Genomic DNA, 20816 nt, shown 5'->3' with positions numbered 1-20816 from the left:
CTGTAACAGTACAGTTTGTAGGTCTACGATATTTGAGAGTCGGAAGGGCCATTCACAAATCATCATTGTGGTCAATCAGATCCAGGCATAACTCAGATATGCCACAGATAACCCAGTGATAACACAGGTTACATATCACTAAACAACAGCGAGAATCTAAGTACATCCAGATGGGCCCCATCAAAGGTCTCCACACATGTCGAGAAACTGACTGCATACTTCTGTGGTAGAACCAGCAAGGCTCCCACTGTGGAATTTTTTGAAGACCTTCTATTTTTAAGGTCTGATTTTTCATCTTTCTTTTAAAGACAAATTATTCTTTAGAGCAGTGTAATACCCGGCATTGTATATTAATATGGATGAAGATGGATAAATTGAACAAATTGCAGGTTGCTGCCATCTTGTGGATAAACTCTTCAGGAGTAGGAGTGCTGATCCTAGATTTATACTCCTTTCTTATTTACTATGACCTTACTGATCAGAACAGATCTAGCCTAGCTCAGCACTCCTGCCCTGAGAAGCTTCATCACTACAGGCCCTGATCATGATTTGTAATCCCACTGGCTGCAAATGACTGAATTTACGCTTCAATACCCATACAATTTTAACAAAGCCAACAAAGACACAGTGGAATTTTGTCTTTAGCATCTGTATTGACCACAGATACAAAAAACACTCATGTACAAACTGTATATAACAAAGTTTTAACACAAGTCATTGGCTATAGGTTGTAAAGTTCCCTCACTGATGTTGCATCAGCTAGAACTGAATTCTACAGAGTACTTGTCTTCAGGTATGCACTTACATGCAAAAGTCTGAACACTCCCAGCCAAATGACATTTTTTGCTTTTTTCTACATTAACACATTCTCTACAGGGAACAAATTTAAATGTCACTTTTGAGTGTACAATTTCTATTACTTTGCTGAAGTTAACATATTGGAAAGAACAAATATAAAATATGCCATTACTTTGGCACAGACCACATTTTATGTTTTTCCCTTCAATATGTTAAATTCTGCAAATAAACAATAATTGTGCACTAAAATATGCACAAGTATGTTCTCTGTAGAGGATATGTACTTATTTTCACTTTGAAAATCAACAATACATGAAGGGTTTGGCTGCAAAATGCATTATAGACCACTTCAAAAGCTTTTTTTAACTTAAGTTAAAAAAAGAAAAAAGTTTGTGAACGAAACTTTAAACTGGCATGACAAACCTGTTGAGATGGTATCCCAGGTGGTTGCAAGGACTTTGCTATGCTATCCCAGGTGGTTGCTAAGGTGTGTGTATATGTGTGCTAGTATGTATGTCTGTCTGTCTGTATGTAACGATTAATAGGTGGAGTGTGAAAAGTTCTTTGTGACATTATATGGGGTAGTTAGTTTTGAACTTTCTGAACATTTAGCCATTCATTTTCTATGGAAAAAAAAGTGTTTGAACAAATGCTGTACAAAAACTGTAAGCACACTATTCCCATACAGGCTCTACAAAGTTTCATGGTTCTAGCTAACAGAAATAAAATGACAATGAAGAGCAGCATGTTGGCGTTGGAAGCCAACTTATGATCAATACCACTTTTATTACAGAAATACAAATGTTAATCTGTTATTCTTTTCAAAAAAGTCCTTATATCCAATACTGATACAAATGGACATACAGCATTTCAGAATGAACCTCTTCACATGTAATTTGACTAGAGGTGCCCAAGGTTTTGCATACAACTGTAGCAGTGTATAAGATGTCTTTATCATTATAAATGGTCTCTGACATTTTATTACTCTTATATTGTCCTTTCCCATTTGCCCAACACAATACCTCAACAGAAGTGAGAGAAATAAGGCAGTAGGGTCATTAAACTCTGTTTCACCTGTCACATAATATGCCACTGAAGACAAATATTTAATAGCGGCCTTTTAAAACCAACCCATTCGTTTCCCGTAGCAAAAGTGACACAGGTTAAAAGCTGTTGTGGCTAACTGAGACTGGAATTTGGCCAGCATTCAACTACTCGACCCTTAGAGTCTCACAGTCTCTTCTTCATCTTGCCTTTCTTGAAGTGGCCACGGCCGAAGCCAGACTTCATGACCTCGTGGAGACGCTGCTTGTTTCTGCCACGTAGCTTCTTAAAGCCTCCACTCTGCAGGAACTGCTGCTTAGACTGCTGCTTGCGCTGCTTGAGAATCTGCTCACGGCTCTTCAGCTCTGAACGTACCCGTGAGCCGCTCCTGCTCTGGGGCTGAGAGCTGCCTCCCCTCCGGCCCCTCCGACCTGAGAAAGATGTCCACACACATACATTATGTAGTAAAACCTCTTTATTAGTGCTATCAGTACCGATTGCACTACTCTAGAATAATCAACATATTATTGAGACAATTAACATTTTAGTCTGCTTCTAACCCTAATGTACAGGCTGAGGAACCTCTTAATCAATATTTACAGCATATTTCTCCCATAACCTGTTTCTGCATGACAGGTGGTATGGTAAAAACAGAGAGAAGCCTGCTTAAACCAGAGGAAATAAACGTGCTTGTGTTTCTTCATTTGTCATTATTTGTCAGAATAATGAAATGGCTAAAGCTTACCATGTAGCCTATTACAGTAATTAGACTGTGTTAGTTATATGTCAAATGTTTCAATGTCTTGAAGTACTTAATGTTGTAGTGTTGTCCCTGCTCACCCCAGAAGGGCTTGTTGCATAGCTTGTTAACTGAGTCAGGTGTGTTGGGAGCAGGGAAACTCTAAAATGTGCAGGGTGGTGAGAACCAATAATTTAGATGCACTGATAAAATAACCCATTAATTACTAAATCATCTTTGGCAGCAGGCCTAGAGGTTTTTAAAGAGGCCAAACAATAAAAGAGGACTTAACCAAACAACAGCAAGCCATGAGGATCTTTACAAAGATTCTTAAATACTATACTGGAAAAGACTTTGTTTAAAAGAAATTGGGTTTAAAAGTGCATGTGAAAGAATGTGTAATAGGGTCTGATTTTAACTGAAAATGTAAAACATGCATTATCATCATGCAAATTGGCAACTCACCAATGCTGATAACTATATTTTTAACCCATCACATCAATATACTAAATGTCATCAGGATAGTTTTGTGCACAGAGTTTAAAAAGGCATTCTGGCCTAAACTGGCACATAATACGTGATTTTTTATGTTACACAATAATATTGTAGCACAGCACTGCATCCTTCATCTTTACTGGTTTACCAGAATTCATGATTTTGCATCCCTTTTAATTTATCAAAGTTCTCTCACTATAACACCCAGCATGCATTACGCAAATGCATCACACAACAAATGGGAATTCCCCCAAACAGAGATAAAGGGGTTTGTGTTTTCCTCCCACTTACATCATCAAAAACTTTGAACTGGCTACGTTCAGATGCACATTTTGTTTTTTGGTTGTTCACATTATCTTTTTAACTCTTACATGGCCAGGGCCCGCTGGCAGGTCCCCAAGTTTTGTTACACACTTCTATAACCTAAGATTAGCTCAACTAGTTTACATGGAAGTCCCTATAGGTACTAAAAAATAAGCTTTAGTGTGTAATAAGTCTGGGATTTTAAGGGGTTAATGTGACTTTAACTTGTGTAAACTGCTGCTTTAATCTTAAATTCCAAACAGCAGACACCAAAACGGCCATACAGGACAAAGTTTACAGAAAAGAATACAAATTCTTCGTGCTTGTTTTAATTATGGAACCTGATCTAGCAGAGAAAGGAATGTCAGTCTCTTTCGTTTGCCTGCCATGAAGAACAAAGCTAGCAATAGGATACATATTTGATAAGGGGACTTGATCTTTGTGAAGCACCTACTCTTTCTATTTTTGAAAAATGTCCTTGAGGAAAACGTTATTTTGAATAGCTATTAGTCCAATTTCTTTCATTAGTATACTGCTCATGCTTGTCTCCTCCTCCAAAATGAAAATTACAAAGCGTAACCATAGTAACAGTCATTTTGAAGATGCTGTCACAAATCTGTGTCACATATGAAGAAAAATATCAGATTTAGGCCACTTACACCTTCAGTGTAAACACAGCTTTAGAGAAAATTGTGGCACCGCTGTATGAGGCGAGTAGGCATGTTTACAACAGATGCCGTGATGATTACATTATTTTGCCCAGAGTGTCTCTCTTGGCCTAAATAACCCCATAAATAATCTATGTTGTCTTATAATCAAATATTTATGTCTGGAAAACCCAAAACTAGCACACAGAGAACCAAATCCTAAACTTTAGCCCGTGGATGAGGGCATGATTTCATACCTGCAAATTTCTGCCGCCTCCCTCCTCCATTCTCTCCTTCTGAATCAGACACATCATCATCCACCTTGTACTTCTTCTTCCATTCCTCATAGCTGCAGCAAAGTAAAGGAATGAATCCTAACAGCACTAGAAACGCTCAAGAAGGCAAGAGTTCATCACACAATCAAATCCATTCAGCATCGACATAATTACACAGAGTAAAACAGATAAAGGATACAAGTTCTTCTTCTTTTTCTTAGCACTGACTACTTGTCCGCTCTCCGTTTTTATCTTGTTCTTTTTATCTTCTTTTCCTGTGTCACGGATGAAACGTTTTCTTTTGCGATCCCTGGAGAGTCAGAGAAAACGTTTGAGTCATTTTTTGTTGCAGACTGTACATCTGCTGGGTTTAGGTCTGAAGGTGTCTGTCCACTCACCATTTCATCATGCTCTTGTGCTGGTTCATTGTGTTGCTCTCATCGCCCATAAGATCCAGCACTGCCGAGGAAGCCTGCTGCTCAAACGTGTTGCCTTCAGTCCCAAGACTGAGTCTGCCAAAAAATGGCCACCACAGTCAGAACGCCAATCTCCACAGCATACATATTGCACGGCTATACAGGAGCCACATTACAGATGACCATGTGTTAATAATGCATTATGAAGATTATAGTCATACCCCCGCTCTGAATCAAAGTCTTTGGGTCTGTAGGGGATGTAAAACTCCTCATCTTGACCTGACTGCCTTTTCTTCTTGCTCTTAGGCCTGTCCACCTCCATTTCTTCATCTTGCTTCCGTCTCTTTCCTCCAACCACCTCTGAGAACACGCCCTGGTAATAGAGATAAGTACTGTAACTTTAAGTTTATATCATGATATCAACAGAACAATAACAACATGATGTCTTAAAAATAGTCAGTTATTTGCTTAATTAATACATTTAAAAAAAATACTTTTGCAAGTATCCAGACACTCCTTCAGTTACTTTCAGTTAAATTCAGTTACTTTCAGGTGCAACCATTGTTGACAGCTGTTCAATCGCTCCCACTTGTGTAATCTCCATGGTTATTATCCACAGTTAGTTATCAATATGATCAACAGAATGGCAAGGTCTGGAGCAGCTGCACATGAGTTTAAGTTCATTATGTGCAATATATCAAACAAAGTCTTCCAGCTGTGTTCTGTGATGGAGCACTATTCAAACCTTTGGGGATGAGTTGAAGTGGTGTTTATGATCCATAACTAATCATCCAGCATCATTTCCTGATCTCACTAATGCTCTTGTAAATGAATGCAATCAAATCCTCACAGCAATGTACAATATTTGTAAAGCCTTCTCAGCAGACTAGAGACTGTTACTGCAGCAAAGGGAGAACTCCTTATTAATAATCTTGATTTTAGAAGATGAGCAGGTATCTACAAACTTTTGGACATATTGTGGAAAGATTTTTGCATGGTTTTTATGTTTTTCAGGGGGCAAAAAGGCTGCTAGTATTTCCACTTTTAGCTGATACAACGTGACAACCGCACCCACAATAGTGTAAATTGTAAATTCATATCATTGATAAACATCATACTAGTGTTTACTTTTGCATCTACATACCTTCCACCATCTGGTGGGTGCAAAATAATCAGATACACAGGCTATTTATTGTCATTTTTGGACAACATTTAGTTCAAACATAAAAGCAATAAATGTTTTCAGAGGTAATCTCAGCAAGTGTATCCTCTATACTTACCCGAAGATCCTCTTCCTCTTCATCACTGTATTGCGGTTCAGTTGAGCTAGCAGGCCGAGGAACTGGCTTATTCAGCTGACTCTCCGCCAGCAGCTCCTCCCTTGATCTCTGAAACTTGTCCACCAGTCGGCTGTCCCGAGACCGCTTCGCCCGCATCACCTCACTCGCATTGGTTTTATTGTTAGAGTTGATCTCAAATATAGTCTGAGACAATCAAAAGGCAAGTCAGAAAAGCATTGTACATAAATACATTCATAGTGGAGAGGTACATGTAGGGTGCTATAAGGCAAAACAAGCTGTAAAGATTTTTAATACTTTTAATACTATTTCATCATCAAGCACATATATATATATATATATATATATATATATATATATATATATATATATATATATAAAAACGAAAAAGACACATGTAGGTTCACTGGTGGTTTTAGACTGTAGATTTCTCTACAATGAACCATATCAGCAAACCACTCTGAATGACTTTGTTTACATCTTAATGACTGAATTATGCTGGAAATTAGAAAAATCCCCTTCAGTATGAGCAGGTATATAACTCACAGTCAAATATGATTTTATCAGACAGCAAAAACGCACATTATTTAAAACACCATTTTCCGATTTTTGCAAACCTATGATATGAACTCTCTGACCAGTCACTTTAGTGTTAGCATGGCAAAAACCAAGCTGACGGAATGGCTGTCCCCCAGCAATTTCTGTGCAATCATCAAAAAGATTAGAATCTCCAAAACCAGTTCAAATGTGACACAAAACTTGGCTATGAACATCAGAGTTATATGTGTAAAAACATCTCTGATGATGAATGAAGCAATGAAGCTCTCGACTCTTCAAAATGGAAAGGAGCCTGTGCAGTGTCAGTTTGCCAGTTATGTGCAGGGCAAAGTATGTCTTATTTGCACTTGAAGTTATTCTGCCTGTTTGTTTTGTGCTTTTCCAAAGTGGAAAGCATCCAGCATGTCCCAGTTTGTCCATTACATGAAAAGCAAAAAAAATCAAATCACGTGCCGTGTATGTATTTCTAATGCCGTGTATGTATTTCTAACGCGAAAAAACAGTGTATTTCAGATTTCCATGCCATTTATTGGCGCCGTATTCAGTGTGCAATGGCCTTTACACTACTAAATTCTTACTACACTGAAAAAGAGCATTGCTCATATATTGACTTACAGATTTTGACTTGTAAGCCTTGATGGAGTCAACCATCTGCAATCGCTCCAGCTCCATCTTCTCAAGTCCCGACCCTGAAAGGACCCCAGAAATGCGACATTAAGCTGGTAGAGGTTCTCATAAATAGTCCAAAACAATTAATAACTGATAAGAAATCATGTAAACCTAGCAACGGGTGAACAGCTATGGAAGACAGGTCAGAGCTCTTCACTCGTTTGATGGATTCAGGTGACGGGCTGGGCCGTGACTTCAGGTACTGCTTGTAAGCGTTCTCCGAGACCCGTTTGAGGTTCTGGAGGTCTAGTGAGTTCTCATGGGAAGTGAGGAGATGTGCCTCTTCATCATCCAAGATGCTCTGCGGAACACGGCCGATGACACCATCAGCATCTAGACCAAAAAAATAAATAAATAAATAAAAAGAGTAAACAAAAGGAAGAAGAGAATGTAAACATACCAGGAACTTTGCTTATAATGTAGCATGCATGTCTCTATGAGGTTCTGCTACATTGGGTTTGTTTTGTTTAAATGCTGCTGCTATTGTGGAGAAATTGAATTCTGTGTATGTCTCACTAAATGAACATTAAAATTCAAAGATTATGCATGTTGTTTCTGTTGTTTAAAAGCTAAAATGACACATTGTTCCACCTTTCGGAATAAATACTTTTTAGAAGCATTACAATGTTTTGTTTTTTTTTTATTACTGCTACATTATAATTTGTGACGCCTGCGACTATTTTTAGCACCAGTGCTGCCTGCTCAAAAAGTTTATATACAGCCCTGTTTCAGTGCATCAAATACTGATAATCAGACGTGAGACAACATGACCATACACTTTAATAACAGTGATCAATTATGTCAAAATATCCTTATTTCATACCAATTTTAAGTACTTGTAGTATTCTGAACAACTGCACATATCACAAAGATTTAGTGGAATTACAGACAGTAAACACCAACCAGTGTATAGTAACTGCATAAACTGCATACCAGCCCATTATGTCACTACCTTATCAACTTCAATAATCAACATGAGCAATGAGACAGAATCTAATGGAAGTGAGATACCCTGTGGGTGATCAAGGGTCGCAAGATCCATAGGTCGCCCAAGGAAGAGGTGAAGGTCATAAACAAATGGGACTTCATCTGGGCACACCAAGCTGAAAGCGGTACCACTCCTGCCAGCACGGGCTACACGACCTACACCACGATACAAAACAATCAGAACACAGCATGAGAATCATGGGAACCACAAACCTCGTGTTCTTTTCAGGTGCTGAGATCTGCCTACAAAACCTTAAATCAAGGAACTGCAGTGCACATACCGACTCTGTGCAGGAAAAGCTTGGCCTTAGAGGGGAAGTTGTAATTGATGACGTTGTCCAAGAGAGGGATGTCGATACCACGAGCTGCCACATCAGTCACGAGAAGAACCATTGCTTTACGGTGGACGAAACGACCAATATTGATCTTTCTGGCTGTCTGGTCCAGGGCGCTATAGATGTAGGCACACTCTATGCCTTCTGCAGTCAGCAGCTAAAACAGAGACAGTACAGATGGAATGTTATTGTGGAGGTCAACATCACTGTGTAATGAAGATATAAATCTCTTCAAGCACTTTTTGGTAAACACAGTATAGTGCAAAAGTCAGATTTCTGGTCAAAACAGCCATTAAGTTCAAGTTATTCACTTTTTACTGTCAGGGAAAAAAACAAAAAGACCTGCTTAAATTTTATCAAAGAAATTTTCAGGGATAATTTTTCATGCTTCTTGTAAATACCTCCAAAGTTCAGTATTAGACATTGTTTGCGCTGTCTTGCTTCTTATGATTCAACTAATCCCAATTACAAATGTACACTAGTAAATCCATAAAACCTTACACCACATCTGAGACGTCCAGTTTCAGTGTTGAGTGCAAGTTTTTTTTTTGCCATTTTCTTTGCTCTTTAATGGTTTGACAGCTACACATCCTTTCAGACCCACAGTGTTGAGTGGTCTTCTGACAGTGGAAGGATAGAGAGAAACACCTGTGGATTTTTTTTCAGATCTGAACCATGGGAGGACTTTCTCCTGGACTTTCCGCTATCTCTCAAAGATTACAGTACTGTTTATTTGATGGTGACAGTTTTGGTGGTTTACCAGCTCCTGCACTGTTGTTGGGCGTCCCACTTTCTCTACATTTTTAAATTGTTTTCCGAAATCTAGTTTTTCCTCTGAATAATCTAAAATTTGAAATTAAATAAATGAAAGATGGTCTCTGACTTTTGCACAGTACTGTATGTTTAATTGTTACTGTTACAGCAGTCAGTGAGCTGAAACCACCCTTACACAAGTATCAATTTGTTTAATTGATAAACAAACAGAACAAGACATTTTACAATATTTTATTTACAAAACAACAATAAAACTGCATGAGCATTTACCTGGTTCAAGTACTCCACATGGTGTTTAGTAGCTACAAATACCACTGTCTGCTCCTGAGGTTTAACTACATTACGAAGGAGATGCAGCAGCAGTGCTGGCTTGTCGTCCAGGCGCAAGTGAAAAAATGCCAGCTTATGGGAGGAAAAAAGGGACTGTGTCATAAGTGGCATTCAACCTTCTAGCTGTCTTAAAGCAACTTAGTCTAGGTATAATTTGTAAGTACTCTTTGCTGAATCTGATGTTTGATTGACTTTACCTTTAACTGATCGCTGAGCTTGGTATCTACATCTAGACGAATCAACACTGGATCAGTTAGTCCTGCAGGAGCAAGAACAGAGTTCATTATACAGTGCTGTCAGAGGCTTGTCAAACTGAGGAACAGCAAAGCCCCAATACCACCTTTCCCTTCCGAAACTTCCTACCTGCTACCTGATCCGTCAAACCTAAGTACTCAGTAGGTGCCCATATATTCTGATTATTATACCATTCTACTTTTGAAACTTGAAACACACACACACACACACACACACACACACACACACACACACACACACACCAATAAAACCACTTTAGATGCTTAAGACAACGTATTTGTTAGTCAACAGTTCTAGAGTGCCTTTTCAATAAAAACTACATTTAACAACAAAAGCTAATAGCTAAACATAGATAAAATAAAAAATTAGATAAATTTATGACGTGTACGCATAAGCACACAGCAGCTTCTCTGGACCTGGCAATAACAGTGCTAAATGTTGTTTCACGTTCAAATTTCTCAAGTCATTTCTCTCATACATTCCACACATTGCATTATCTGTGCTTATTTGTGGCATACCGCTATAAATTTTAGGACAAAACTATACCTTCCAACCACCACTATTGCCTCCACTCAAAATATTGGTGTTACAGATTTTGCAACAAGCATTTACTGCCGCTTATCTTAAATGTAAAATAATCCCACACCACTGTAACGTTGCTTGCTACAGTTAAGCTCTATTTACTGGCGGACATGCAAGCATCACTCAGTATCACACATGCGTATCAGAAATTGCTTCATGGTATCCATATTCTCTACTGCTGATACTCATACTGTATATAATATGCCATATAAACAATGCTTTCAAAACAATTGCCCTTACCAGCTCTAGCAAACTCCACAAGCAGTTTGGGCAACGTGGCAGAGAACAGCAGGGTCTGTCGAGTTTCAGGGAGCCGTCTGATGATCTCCTGCAGCTGCTCGGCAAAGCCCATCTCAAACAGCCTGTTAGACACCACAGCAAGAACTGATTTAGAAATCCAATTTCAAGCCTAGACTTAAACACAGTACTACGTTACATAGTTACATAGAGTTAACATATCACATACCTATTAAAAACTGCCAATATCCACAACAGTGACACACTTGACTATATGACCTTAACCATGTAAAAGCTCTATATGGATGAAAAATAAGTCTAGTTTTACGTTAACTGAAGCTGTCAAAGCAGAATCAATAATACATGTAAGTGTTAATCTGCATTGGAAACTCTGGTAAGGCAAGCACTGAAAACACTCAAAAAAAAAAACAAGCCTTTACGTGCTTACCTATCTGCTTCATCAAACACCACATACTCCACGCTCTGCAGCTTCAGGTTCATTTCCATGACAACATGCATCAGACGACCAGGCGTACCAATGATACTGGAGACATACAGAGAACAATTAGTAAGTAGCAAGTAGCAAAACAGTTCGACAAAATTTCATTTATACAATTTACTATTTGACAAATGTGGTACACAACATTAAAACATAACAGAGTTGAATGAACACGAGCAAGAGAGTCAGAACATCCTGATCAGGTTTCGTCTATTGTGGCATGTTTAAAAGAAAAAACATCTCCAGATGTTTGAAGGCAACGATTCCACTAGAATTTTTTTTTCATGCTGGGCACTAGAACTTTGGTAGGCTATTACATGGCGTAAGAAAGCGTAAAAGCATAATAGGCTTAAACAGTGCTGTTAACTATACTTTAACATATTTTCATATCAGAATAAAATAACAGTACATAGCCCCATTTTAAGCATTGAAATTCATGAATAATTGAATAATGCATACAATAAAATAATCATTAAAAATAAAAAATAAAAAATAAATTCTCCACATGATGATGCTCACTGTGTGGGCAATGTAAAAAAGTAAGTATTATTTTCACAAGTTGAAATTTAAGGGTTAATAATAGCCCCCCAAAAGAAAGTACCCTATAAATGATGATGTTGTATATAGTCAGCTTATTACTATTTTAATTAATGTCTTGGATTTAAATCATAACATATTATAATTAACTGTTAGTAAGTTATTTAAATGCTGAGCTGTTCAGCCTACACTGAGTCTCCGACCACATATATTCAGATATTCCGGAAAAACTTTTTTCTTCTGCATTTTGCCTCCTATCCACACAAAAATGGCACTTTCATTCACTACAAAAAATTTAGCATTGTTGTGTTGACGGGTAAAACACAGCTTTTTAAAAATGCTGACATAACGCCATTAACTTGCATACATTTGTAGATGTTTTCATTTATTAATTATGCTGAACCATGTCTGAAATATGACTTGTTTCTATGTGCTCAGCAATTTAGAAGTGATCCTGCTGATAACATGTTAATATGTGAATGGCTTTACCCTTTTATTAAAGCCTAACATGGAGGTGTCAGAATGTACTGTGCTCAGTCCTTGTAGATGGGGTGTCACTTCAACTAACTGCAAATATTAAAATCCCTTGATTCTAAGGATATGATTCTAAGGATATGACTTGATGATCATTTAATTAGAATCATTTTATAAATTTTAACTCTACAATTCAAATGGGGTGAAAAACTCAGCTTTTCTAGCCTGATCAGGACTGTTTTTGAGACAGTGATGTAGGCATGGCAATGTAAACAACCCCACGGAAAGCAGTAGCGTTCTTTTATTTTTTATGGCTTTTACTTTCAAGAAAAATCAGACTTTTGCTCAGAAGACTTTGTATTTTGTACAGTGCAGATGCTCACCATGTTCTTCTTGAGGTGTATGACAAAATTCAAATTGTATGGATACATGGGGATGAGGCCTTAGCTGTTGAACATAACCTTATATGGGGGATGTTGTGAACAGTTTAGGGCTAAAGTTTATATGTTGTATATTTGTGTGAGATCTCTATTTTTTGCTCCTCCAAGCCTGGTGGCACGTTTTTGGCCATACAGCCCATCTGGTTCAATGGCAGTGACAGGGAAAGGGGTTTTGTCCAAATCTTTATTAGTATTTGCAAGAGTAATGATTCAGTGATGTACTTACATGTCTGGATTCTCATGTAGAGCAGCAAACTGATCATCCATGCTGGAAGACAAGAGCAGATGTCAATGCTTCTTATACACATGGTCCAAAAGTCAACAGAAAGAGAGACTGATTAAAGTACCTGTCTCCACCAAGGATCAATGCAGTTTTTAGCCCAGTAAACTTGCCCAACTTGAAATAAAAGCACAGACAGTTAGTAAAGTCTCTTTGCTGATAAATAAACAGCAATAAACCATAACTTTAACACATGAATTTGATATGCAGCCTTCAAATCAAATGCCAACTGACTAATGCCTGGCCCACCCTACAGGATTACATAAAAAAAAATCTAACTGATGTTTAAAATGTGAGAGACCCCACACATACTGACATTTGTCACCTATTTTTTTGTCTTTGGTCCTTGTTAATCATCCCCACCCTATAAGATCTGCCCTGAATGAAACACCACACACTTTCAGATTATGCACACAAGAATCCCGACCAATGGTTCCAATTCAATAGGGATTTTTCCTTTACAAAATCAAACAGCAATAAACTATTTAATAAGACAAAGGGGAAAAACAAATTTAATTTTATCAGACACTGGTATAATGGCTGACTCCAATCAGCTGCTTGTTACTATGCCGTTTATCATAAAATCACGCAATCATGCTACCACTGTTTTGGTAGGCAACTTTCATTCTGCAGCACAGTGATGGTTTCTTATAATGTAACAAGGCCATAACCAATTCAGCAAAACCAGTAAAACATGGTTTCTGGGGGAACAAACAGTTTAAAACTATTTTCTATTTATATCAACCAAAATATTTGAGTGTTTTGTCTTATTTGATTTGTTGCTGTAGTGATAACAAATGGAAGCTGAAATGTGAACAGCTGAGATTTTCTGCTGTGTTCCAAACCACATGCTAAATAGTGAGTAAAAAAAAGTGCATTATCATTAGAAATGATTAGTGCAGTAAAGAAATGCATGGTTTGGGATGCAGCATTAAGTAAGCCAGTGAGACGCATTCCACAAACTTGCAACTGCAATGGCTGGTAGTAGCCTTGCTGTGCTGCTCATTAGATGCTCATTAAAATTTTCCAAGCAAAAGTTTAGTGGTTCATCTAAAGCAAAATCAATATGGGTATTCCCGGATGCATTTATTTAGGTAAACTAGAAATCTACAAATGATTGTAACATTTGCAAAATCTCTCTTAGTTGTGTGTAAATGTAACAAACTTGACATTGGCTTCTTATTCGCCAGCTTATTTTTTAATATTTTCTTTCAATTTCCGGCAGGGCACTCCTAATGGCATACTACTCACAGTCAAATACTATAAATACAGTAGCTGTTTAGAGGACCTCTAGAATCAGTATAAATCTGTCTTCCTACAATCCATGCAGATGTTAAGTGTTCTAGAGGCACTGATGATACCCATGAAACACCCACAAAAACACAAATGTGACATTTTTTTCACAAAAACTATGATATAACATCACTGTCACTACTGACCTCTTTGGTGAATTTCATGGTCTGCAGTGCCAGTTCTCGAGTGGGTGTAAGGATCAGAGCTCTAGCACCAGTTTGTGCCTGAGGGGCCTTCAGCCTCTCAAACATGGGCACCAAGAATGCAGCCGTTTTTCCGCTTCCCGTTCTTGCCATGGCGACAATATCTTTTCCATCCAGGATTACAGGAATAGTCTAAGACAAAGAACGCAAGTCATTAGAGTCCCAATGCAGTCGGCATGCAAGAATGATGGACTGAACAGGGACAACAGACATACTTTTCTTTGGATTGGTGTGGGAACCTTGTAGCCCTTCTTCATTACTCCTTTAAAGACAGGGTAACTGAGACCTAGACAGATGAAAGATGGACTTTAGTAAACAAGTTGGTTTAAATACCCTTAAATGTGTCAGAAAATGTCTTACCCATGGACTGAAAGCCACCAGACTTTTTCTTCTTCTTGTTCTGAGCTCTAACCATCTCTCTGGTGTCTGGCTCCACATCCGACAGGCAATCAGATGAGGCAGGAAAGCGGGGCAGCTTTGTACCAACCTGTGGAGGAGCAGATGAGTCAAAGTTAGCGCTGTCATTCCACAGCATGTGTTGAGTGAGGAATGAAATACAGTTACTTTGAGACACTGGAGCATTACGTTTAACACAAAACAACAACAGACAAGCAGATTTAGGGGCCAATCTGACCGTTCTCATTTAAGTCACATGGCTACAAATCGGATAGGTATCCAATCTAGGGACAGAAACGAAAAAGGCTCAGATCTGATTTTAAAAAAAAAGATTTTAAAATCAGATCTATGTCACATTACAAGCAAAAGTTCTGCAAAAAATAATGAATAATAATGAGAAACACTTAAACAGCTTTAACGCAAACTAAATATACAAGAGCTCACTACACTGCATAGCTTGAATCAAAGCCTGACTTAAACTTTATGTGCTTGATTTTGGAGAGCTAATTATTTTATGACATATTTTTTGTTATTCTTATCGTGAAGAGCTGCTTATAGGATATTTTTGTCTATTTACTGATGTACTCCTGTACATTTTACACTATAATTAACTTTTTTATGTGTTCTTGTACATTTTCACACTATATTCTTCAAAACATATGGCAAATGAATATTGGACCTATATATCCATCACTGGTCTCCTTGTCTACCAATAGCTGGTTTGGGTGTCTACATATATCCATCGACATATCCCACAACAAATACAAAAAACAAAGACATAAACTGTACAAAACACTATACAATAAACTTTACTATATAATACTGTACAGTAAGCTTGATGGCACTGGACAGTGGAAATTAGACAGTAAAGTGTGGGTAAGGTGGTGGGGAAAAATAAACCGGTTGTTGGTCATCATCAATGACTGCTGTATATGCTTTATTATCAGTGCATACTGGTAACAGTAACACTCCTTAACAGCAAAGACATTGCCCTAAGTGCAGGCACTATGTACAAGTACATATGAAATGCTGAAACAAGCAAGAGACATGTGACAGGGCACTGCTTTGCTTTAGAAGTGTGGAGCACATATTATTAGCTAACGTGGTAGTTTTTCCTTCATTTTATGACAAGTTTATAATTAGCCACAAACGTAGGCATTCCCCTTTAAAACAGTTCTAGTAGTATTTCCATGCTTCATTATGTTAAAACACTGACAATGATACTTCACTCAGTACGGCCACTGAAGGACGAGTAAAAGCATGCTTTTTATGCAGTCCTGAACTGCATAACTGCAAAATGAAAACACTGTTCATGTGATTAGCAATGAAGCACAAAGGAAATAATTACCATACAAAGAAAACAGGGCTTCATTTGCGAACTACAAAGTCTTCAAATACTTTAAATGGTCAAGCTTCACAATGAATTGTAAAAGAAGCCAATTTGTAATCGTATTGGAGAGACATTAGCATTTTGGCTAACTAGCTGTTTACCAGAGAAGCTGTTCTTCAAGTGACGGTCACAAACCCGAGCACAGTGGAAATAATCCAGTAAAGTTTAAGTTTATTCAACTGCTCACCACACTGTCGTCTTTAATTTCGGCTGCCAATTCGAAATCTCCTCCATCTGAGTCAGCATCGGGCTCTCTGTGCGCCGGGTTCTTCTTCTTTTTCGTCAGTTTCTTCTTTCGTTGTGCCATTTTTGCCGTGTAAACAAGCGAAATGCTTTGTTGACCTCTTATTCAGTCGCCCTCGAGTGATCGAGGGAAATTTTCTACACGGTATTTAACGAAATACGCGAAATCTAAACGTGAATCAACACAGGACCAAAACACAGCAGAGCGACATTTTGGAACACGTGTGGTTCGACTTTTCTGCTGTCGGCGCACAGTATGACGTATGAACGTTAACGGGTACTGCTGTGAATGACCGCAGGGTGGCAGCACTTCCCAACTTTACGTTCTCTTTTAAGCAGTTTTCTGTTAAACAAACAGACGCGTGCGGAGAAACTGCTTAGACGACACTGATCTGGAGCACACCTGCCGTCTTATAGAAGAACACTTTGCCAAATGAAAAACTACATTCTTGGAATGATCTGTTAAAAATAAATGCCACTTGGTTTGACATTTTGTTTCCAAACTCAATTAAATTCCCTGCTGAAAAAAGACCATTAGAACCAACACCTTTAGATCCCATTAGGAAACCATCAAAGGGAATCAGTCCCAGAACACGAAATTGTTTTTCCTTTTCTATTAATATTGGCTGCACTACACGCTGCACTACAATCCCCAGCATGCACTGCAGCACAATGTGCGTAATGTAATGTAATATAGCCAGATATAGCCTGTTGTAATGCCATACTGTTGTGTACTGTACCTTATTTATTTATTTATTTATTTATTTATTTATTTATTTATTTACTTACGTTTTGAACATATATTAAGTATTCATTATGTAATGTTTCAAGGTTCACTACAACTGCCTTTATTTTGATGTTGGTGTTTTGGTGTGTGTTGAATAAACAGTGGCCATCTCAGGTTATAGCAAAATGTTATTTAACAACAAATAAAAACACAGAGATATTCTCTGGCCCACAGATATGTAGAGGTTTTTTTAATATGGCCCTTTTAGTGGTTGAGTTTGACACCCCTGCTTTACACTGTGAAATCAACCCATCAGGAAAACACAAAGCACCATTAGTGACTATGAATGCCACCAGGATCCAACAAAGGTGTGCTGCTCTGTCAGTTACATTATGAAGTAGGCTAAGTGATAGTAAGGTGAGTTAACTATGAAAAATTGGTCAACTATAATTGTTTATCATGTTGACTAATTTCTTTTTACATTTACACGTGAAAAAAATTCTTACAAGTGTAAAAAATTTCTTTTTACACTTACACATGAAAAGACTACATGCATGTGTTGTAGGCTTCCAAAGACAGTGCTGAGCTTTCTGATCATTAGAGCATAATGATTAAACTCATACCTGTAGTGAAAGTAGCCTAATGTAACAGCTTCTATGGCAGGAGTGCTGATAGATGCTGGATGTAGCAAAAAGTTCTGTTGCAGTTCTGTGCAATTCAGTACCCTGCTAGAAAAAAACAGCATAGACCATCATGGCTGGTCACCAGCAAATCCAGTGTAAGTTGTGTTTTGCATGCTGATATGCTGGTCACCAGTAAAACCAGCGTATGTTGTGTTTTGGATGCTGGTATTTCTGGTCAACCAGTATGACCATGCCGGGTGCTGCATAAACCAGCATAAACCAGCTTAGATCAGCATGGAATTCATGGTGGTCTGTGCTGTTTTTTAAGCAGGGTACTTAAGTAGTTTCTTGACCTAATACTTTTGTATGTCTCCTGAAGATGTTTTTTTGGAGAGATATTTTTACTTTTACTTGAGTCTTTAATTTAGAGAAATACTTTTACTGTCCATCTAGTTAACTGCTTATTTATGGTAATGTTTTAGTATATAGATTTGTCACACCCATCACTTTCAACCACAAACACCAGAACAAGTTTACATAAAGTAACTGCTGGTTAATTCTGGATGCCACTCTGAAGTCATCTGTAAGTGGGGCGGCAGATGTTTCTTGTCCTCTTTGGCATCAGCATATTCTCCATAGTCTCTCATGCTCCATTCCAACAGTCATTCATCAGAGTGCATTAAATCATGCATTAAATCATGCTTTTCCCATTTTAAATCACAACTGAGAATCAAATCTCAAGTGTTTTTATGTTTAGATTCATCTTGTGTTCACTTTTGGATTTATGTGTTTTGTTTTTGACTTGTAATTTACATTGTCCTAAAACGTTCATCGTTCAGTATTCTAAGGCCTGGGTAGAGGACACTGGGGGAGTGCTGTAGTATGAGATAAGTTGTAACACCTCTCGTTTAACCTATCAGAAATAAGCTACAGGTGCGATATCACTATTTCGCCTTCCAGAGCTGACAGGAGAAGATAGAAGACTTTGTGTGACACACTGACATATGTAAATACCTAAAAAGGGATTTTGAGGTAAGACAGTAGTTGGTTCTCATTTTAACCCTTTCATGTTTAAGAGCTATATTTAGTATGATGAGGACAAATGCCACAGAGCATGTTCTGATTGGTCTAAAGTGGTGGCATTTTAGATCATATGAAAATATCCTGCTTTATTCACAGTCAAATTTGTTAAAAATGAGCAGTACCATGTAACCGAAATACTAAATTTAACAATGAATTCAGATTTTTTTGGATTACATGTAATTTTCATGCTTTCATTCACAAGGAAATTAATTTTTTTGTTGTTGTTGTTTTAAAAAATCAGTAGCAGCATATGACCAAAGTACTAAACTTAATGATTTTTTGTTGATTTATGTGTACTTTTCATAATTGTGTAAAGTATTAAATTAGATTTTCTATTGTTTTGTTAGAAAAAGTGACCAAACCATTGAATATAATTATATAATGATAAATTAAGCAATAAACACTCATGAATATAGCTGTATGGTTTGATTGATTTGAAAGAAATTCTTCAGTTTTGTGTTCAAAAAATACTTGGACAAAGGAATTTTTAAATTTCAGCTATGGACATTAATGGGTTAACGGGGCTTGAGTGTTCTAATTCATCTGGTCTAAATCAGCAGTTTCTTCATTTTAATATCTTTAGATTTTGATTTCAGAGGTGTGGCCAGCGGTGGCAAGTGCCGCCCAAGAATAAAGCATAGCCACCCTTCTGGCACCCCGGTTATGGAAAATGAGACAATCAGCCATCATCAGTCAGCAATCATGAATGAAACATTGATTATGTGTTATGGTGAAATCAGGGTAGTTACCAATTAATTATGAGTGTATCTGGCTGTGATGGGCTAATTTACTTAGTAAACAGGTTATTGAATGTGCACTGGGTCCCTTCAGCAGTGCTACTCTCTGACCTACATTATAAAGTATGATATTCAATGGTAAGATTCATTAACTATCATCAATTAGTTAGCTATAATCATTTATCATGATCATTTATTTTTACAGTTGAATAAAGTAAGTGTTGTCAGTTCCTTTATATAGTGCAATCTGGCAGTCATTATACTCATGAATAACCTGTCTTCTATGGCCTGTGTTAGTTAAATGTTTTTCTTACTGTAAAGGTTTTGTACTGAAAAAAGTGATGTACTTAATTTGCTTGATTCAAATGCATCATTTGCTCATGAATGATATACATCAACACAATTTTTTCTGCCAGTTTACCTTCAGCAATAGTTGCATTGATATTTTATTCATGTAAAAAACGATGGACAGATTTAGTTATGTACATAGAAGAAACATTGAATTAATTTATATGACATTTTAATAGAGTAACACTATTTTATTATTATGTTTTCCTTTGCAGTGTGCCACCCCAATAAATATCTCTGGGTCTTACCTGACCACCCCATTCTAAAAGCTCTAGCTACGCTCCTTGTAGATCCTTACAGTACTGTTATCTACAACAGACAAATATTGGTCCTATATTTCCAAATATTTATAGACACTTGCTCATCTGATGTTTCTTCTGAAATCACGGGTCCCAATAGGGTGTTTGTTCCTCCTTTGCTGAAGTAACAGCCTCAACTCTTTTGGGAAGGCTTAACACTAGAGCTCCATCTAATACCTTTGGGATGATTTGGAGTGGCAGAACTAATCATCCAGCATCAGACTGTTCAGTTTCCTCATCCCTCAAAAGATTTTAGTAACACTGTGAATAATTACTGGCTCATACTGATTGATCAGTCTACTCAGACTTTAGCAGGAACTTCAGTGTTTGTAAAAAAAACTGAACTATTCCCAATACTTGTACTCTGTTGCTGTACCCAACCTTGTTAAAGCACAGTAGTGAGTTTACTGAGCTTCACATACACTACCATCCAAAAATTTGGGGTCACTGTTTTCAATAACACAAAAAAGAAATGTATGGAATGATTATATTGTGATGCTAC

At 37.5% G+C, this 20816-nt stretch overlaps 1 protein-coding gene across 1 annotated transcript; it reads right to left on the bottom strand.

Annotated features, from left to right (window-relative positions):
• Positions 1-1548: 1548 nt before the first annotated feature.
• ddx54 (DEAD (Asp-Glu-Ala-Asp) box polypeptide 54) lies at positions 1549-16561 on the bottom strand. Its single transcript, XM_036580174.1, has 20 exons — positions 16442-16561; positions 14829-14955; positions 14684-14754; positions 14412-14600; positions 13040-13089; positions 12919-12960; positions 11191-11286; positions 10746-10867; positions 9866-9927; positions 9609-9740; positions 8511-8721; positions 8254-8385; positions 7354-7575; positions 7189-7262; positions 5998-6201; positions 4939-5090; positions 4700-4813; positions 4501-4611; positions 4284-4375; positions 1549-2273 (listed from the first exon to the last, which is right to left on the bottom strand). Exons 1-20 carry the CDS (start codon positions 16559-16561, stop codon positions 2029-2031), a joined length of 2568 nt encoding a protein of 855 aa, XP_036436067.1. The 3' UTR covers positions 1549-2028.
• Between the last annotated feature and the right edge of the window lie 4255 nt (positions 16562-20816).

This window comes from Colossoma macropomum, unplaced genomic scaffold, assembly GCF_904425465.1.
Source record: "Colossoma macropomum unplaced genomic scaffold, Colossoma_macropomum, whole genome shotgun sequence".
NCBI classification, from domain to species: domain Eukaryota; kingdom Metazoa; phylum Chordata; class Actinopteri; order Characiformes; family Serrasalmidae; genus Colossoma; species Colossoma macropomum.
The sequence above is the reverse complement of the archived record's forward strand: the minus strand, read 5'-3'. Positions and strand labels throughout refer to the sequence as shown.

Coding starts and splice junctions, on each gene's coding strand:
- ddx54 (XM_036580174.1), bottom strand. CDS start 16,561: ATGGCACAACGAAAGAAGAAACTGACGAAAAAGAAGAAGAACCCGGCG. Junction 8,722..9,608: donor ATGTGGAGTACTTGAACCAG/GTAAATGCTCAT, acceptor TCTCTGTTTTAG/CTGCTGACTGCAGAAGGCAT. Junction 7,576..8,253: donor GACCCTTGATCACCCACAGG/GTATCTCACTTC, acceptor TTTTTGGTCTAG/ATGCTGATGGTGTCATCGGC.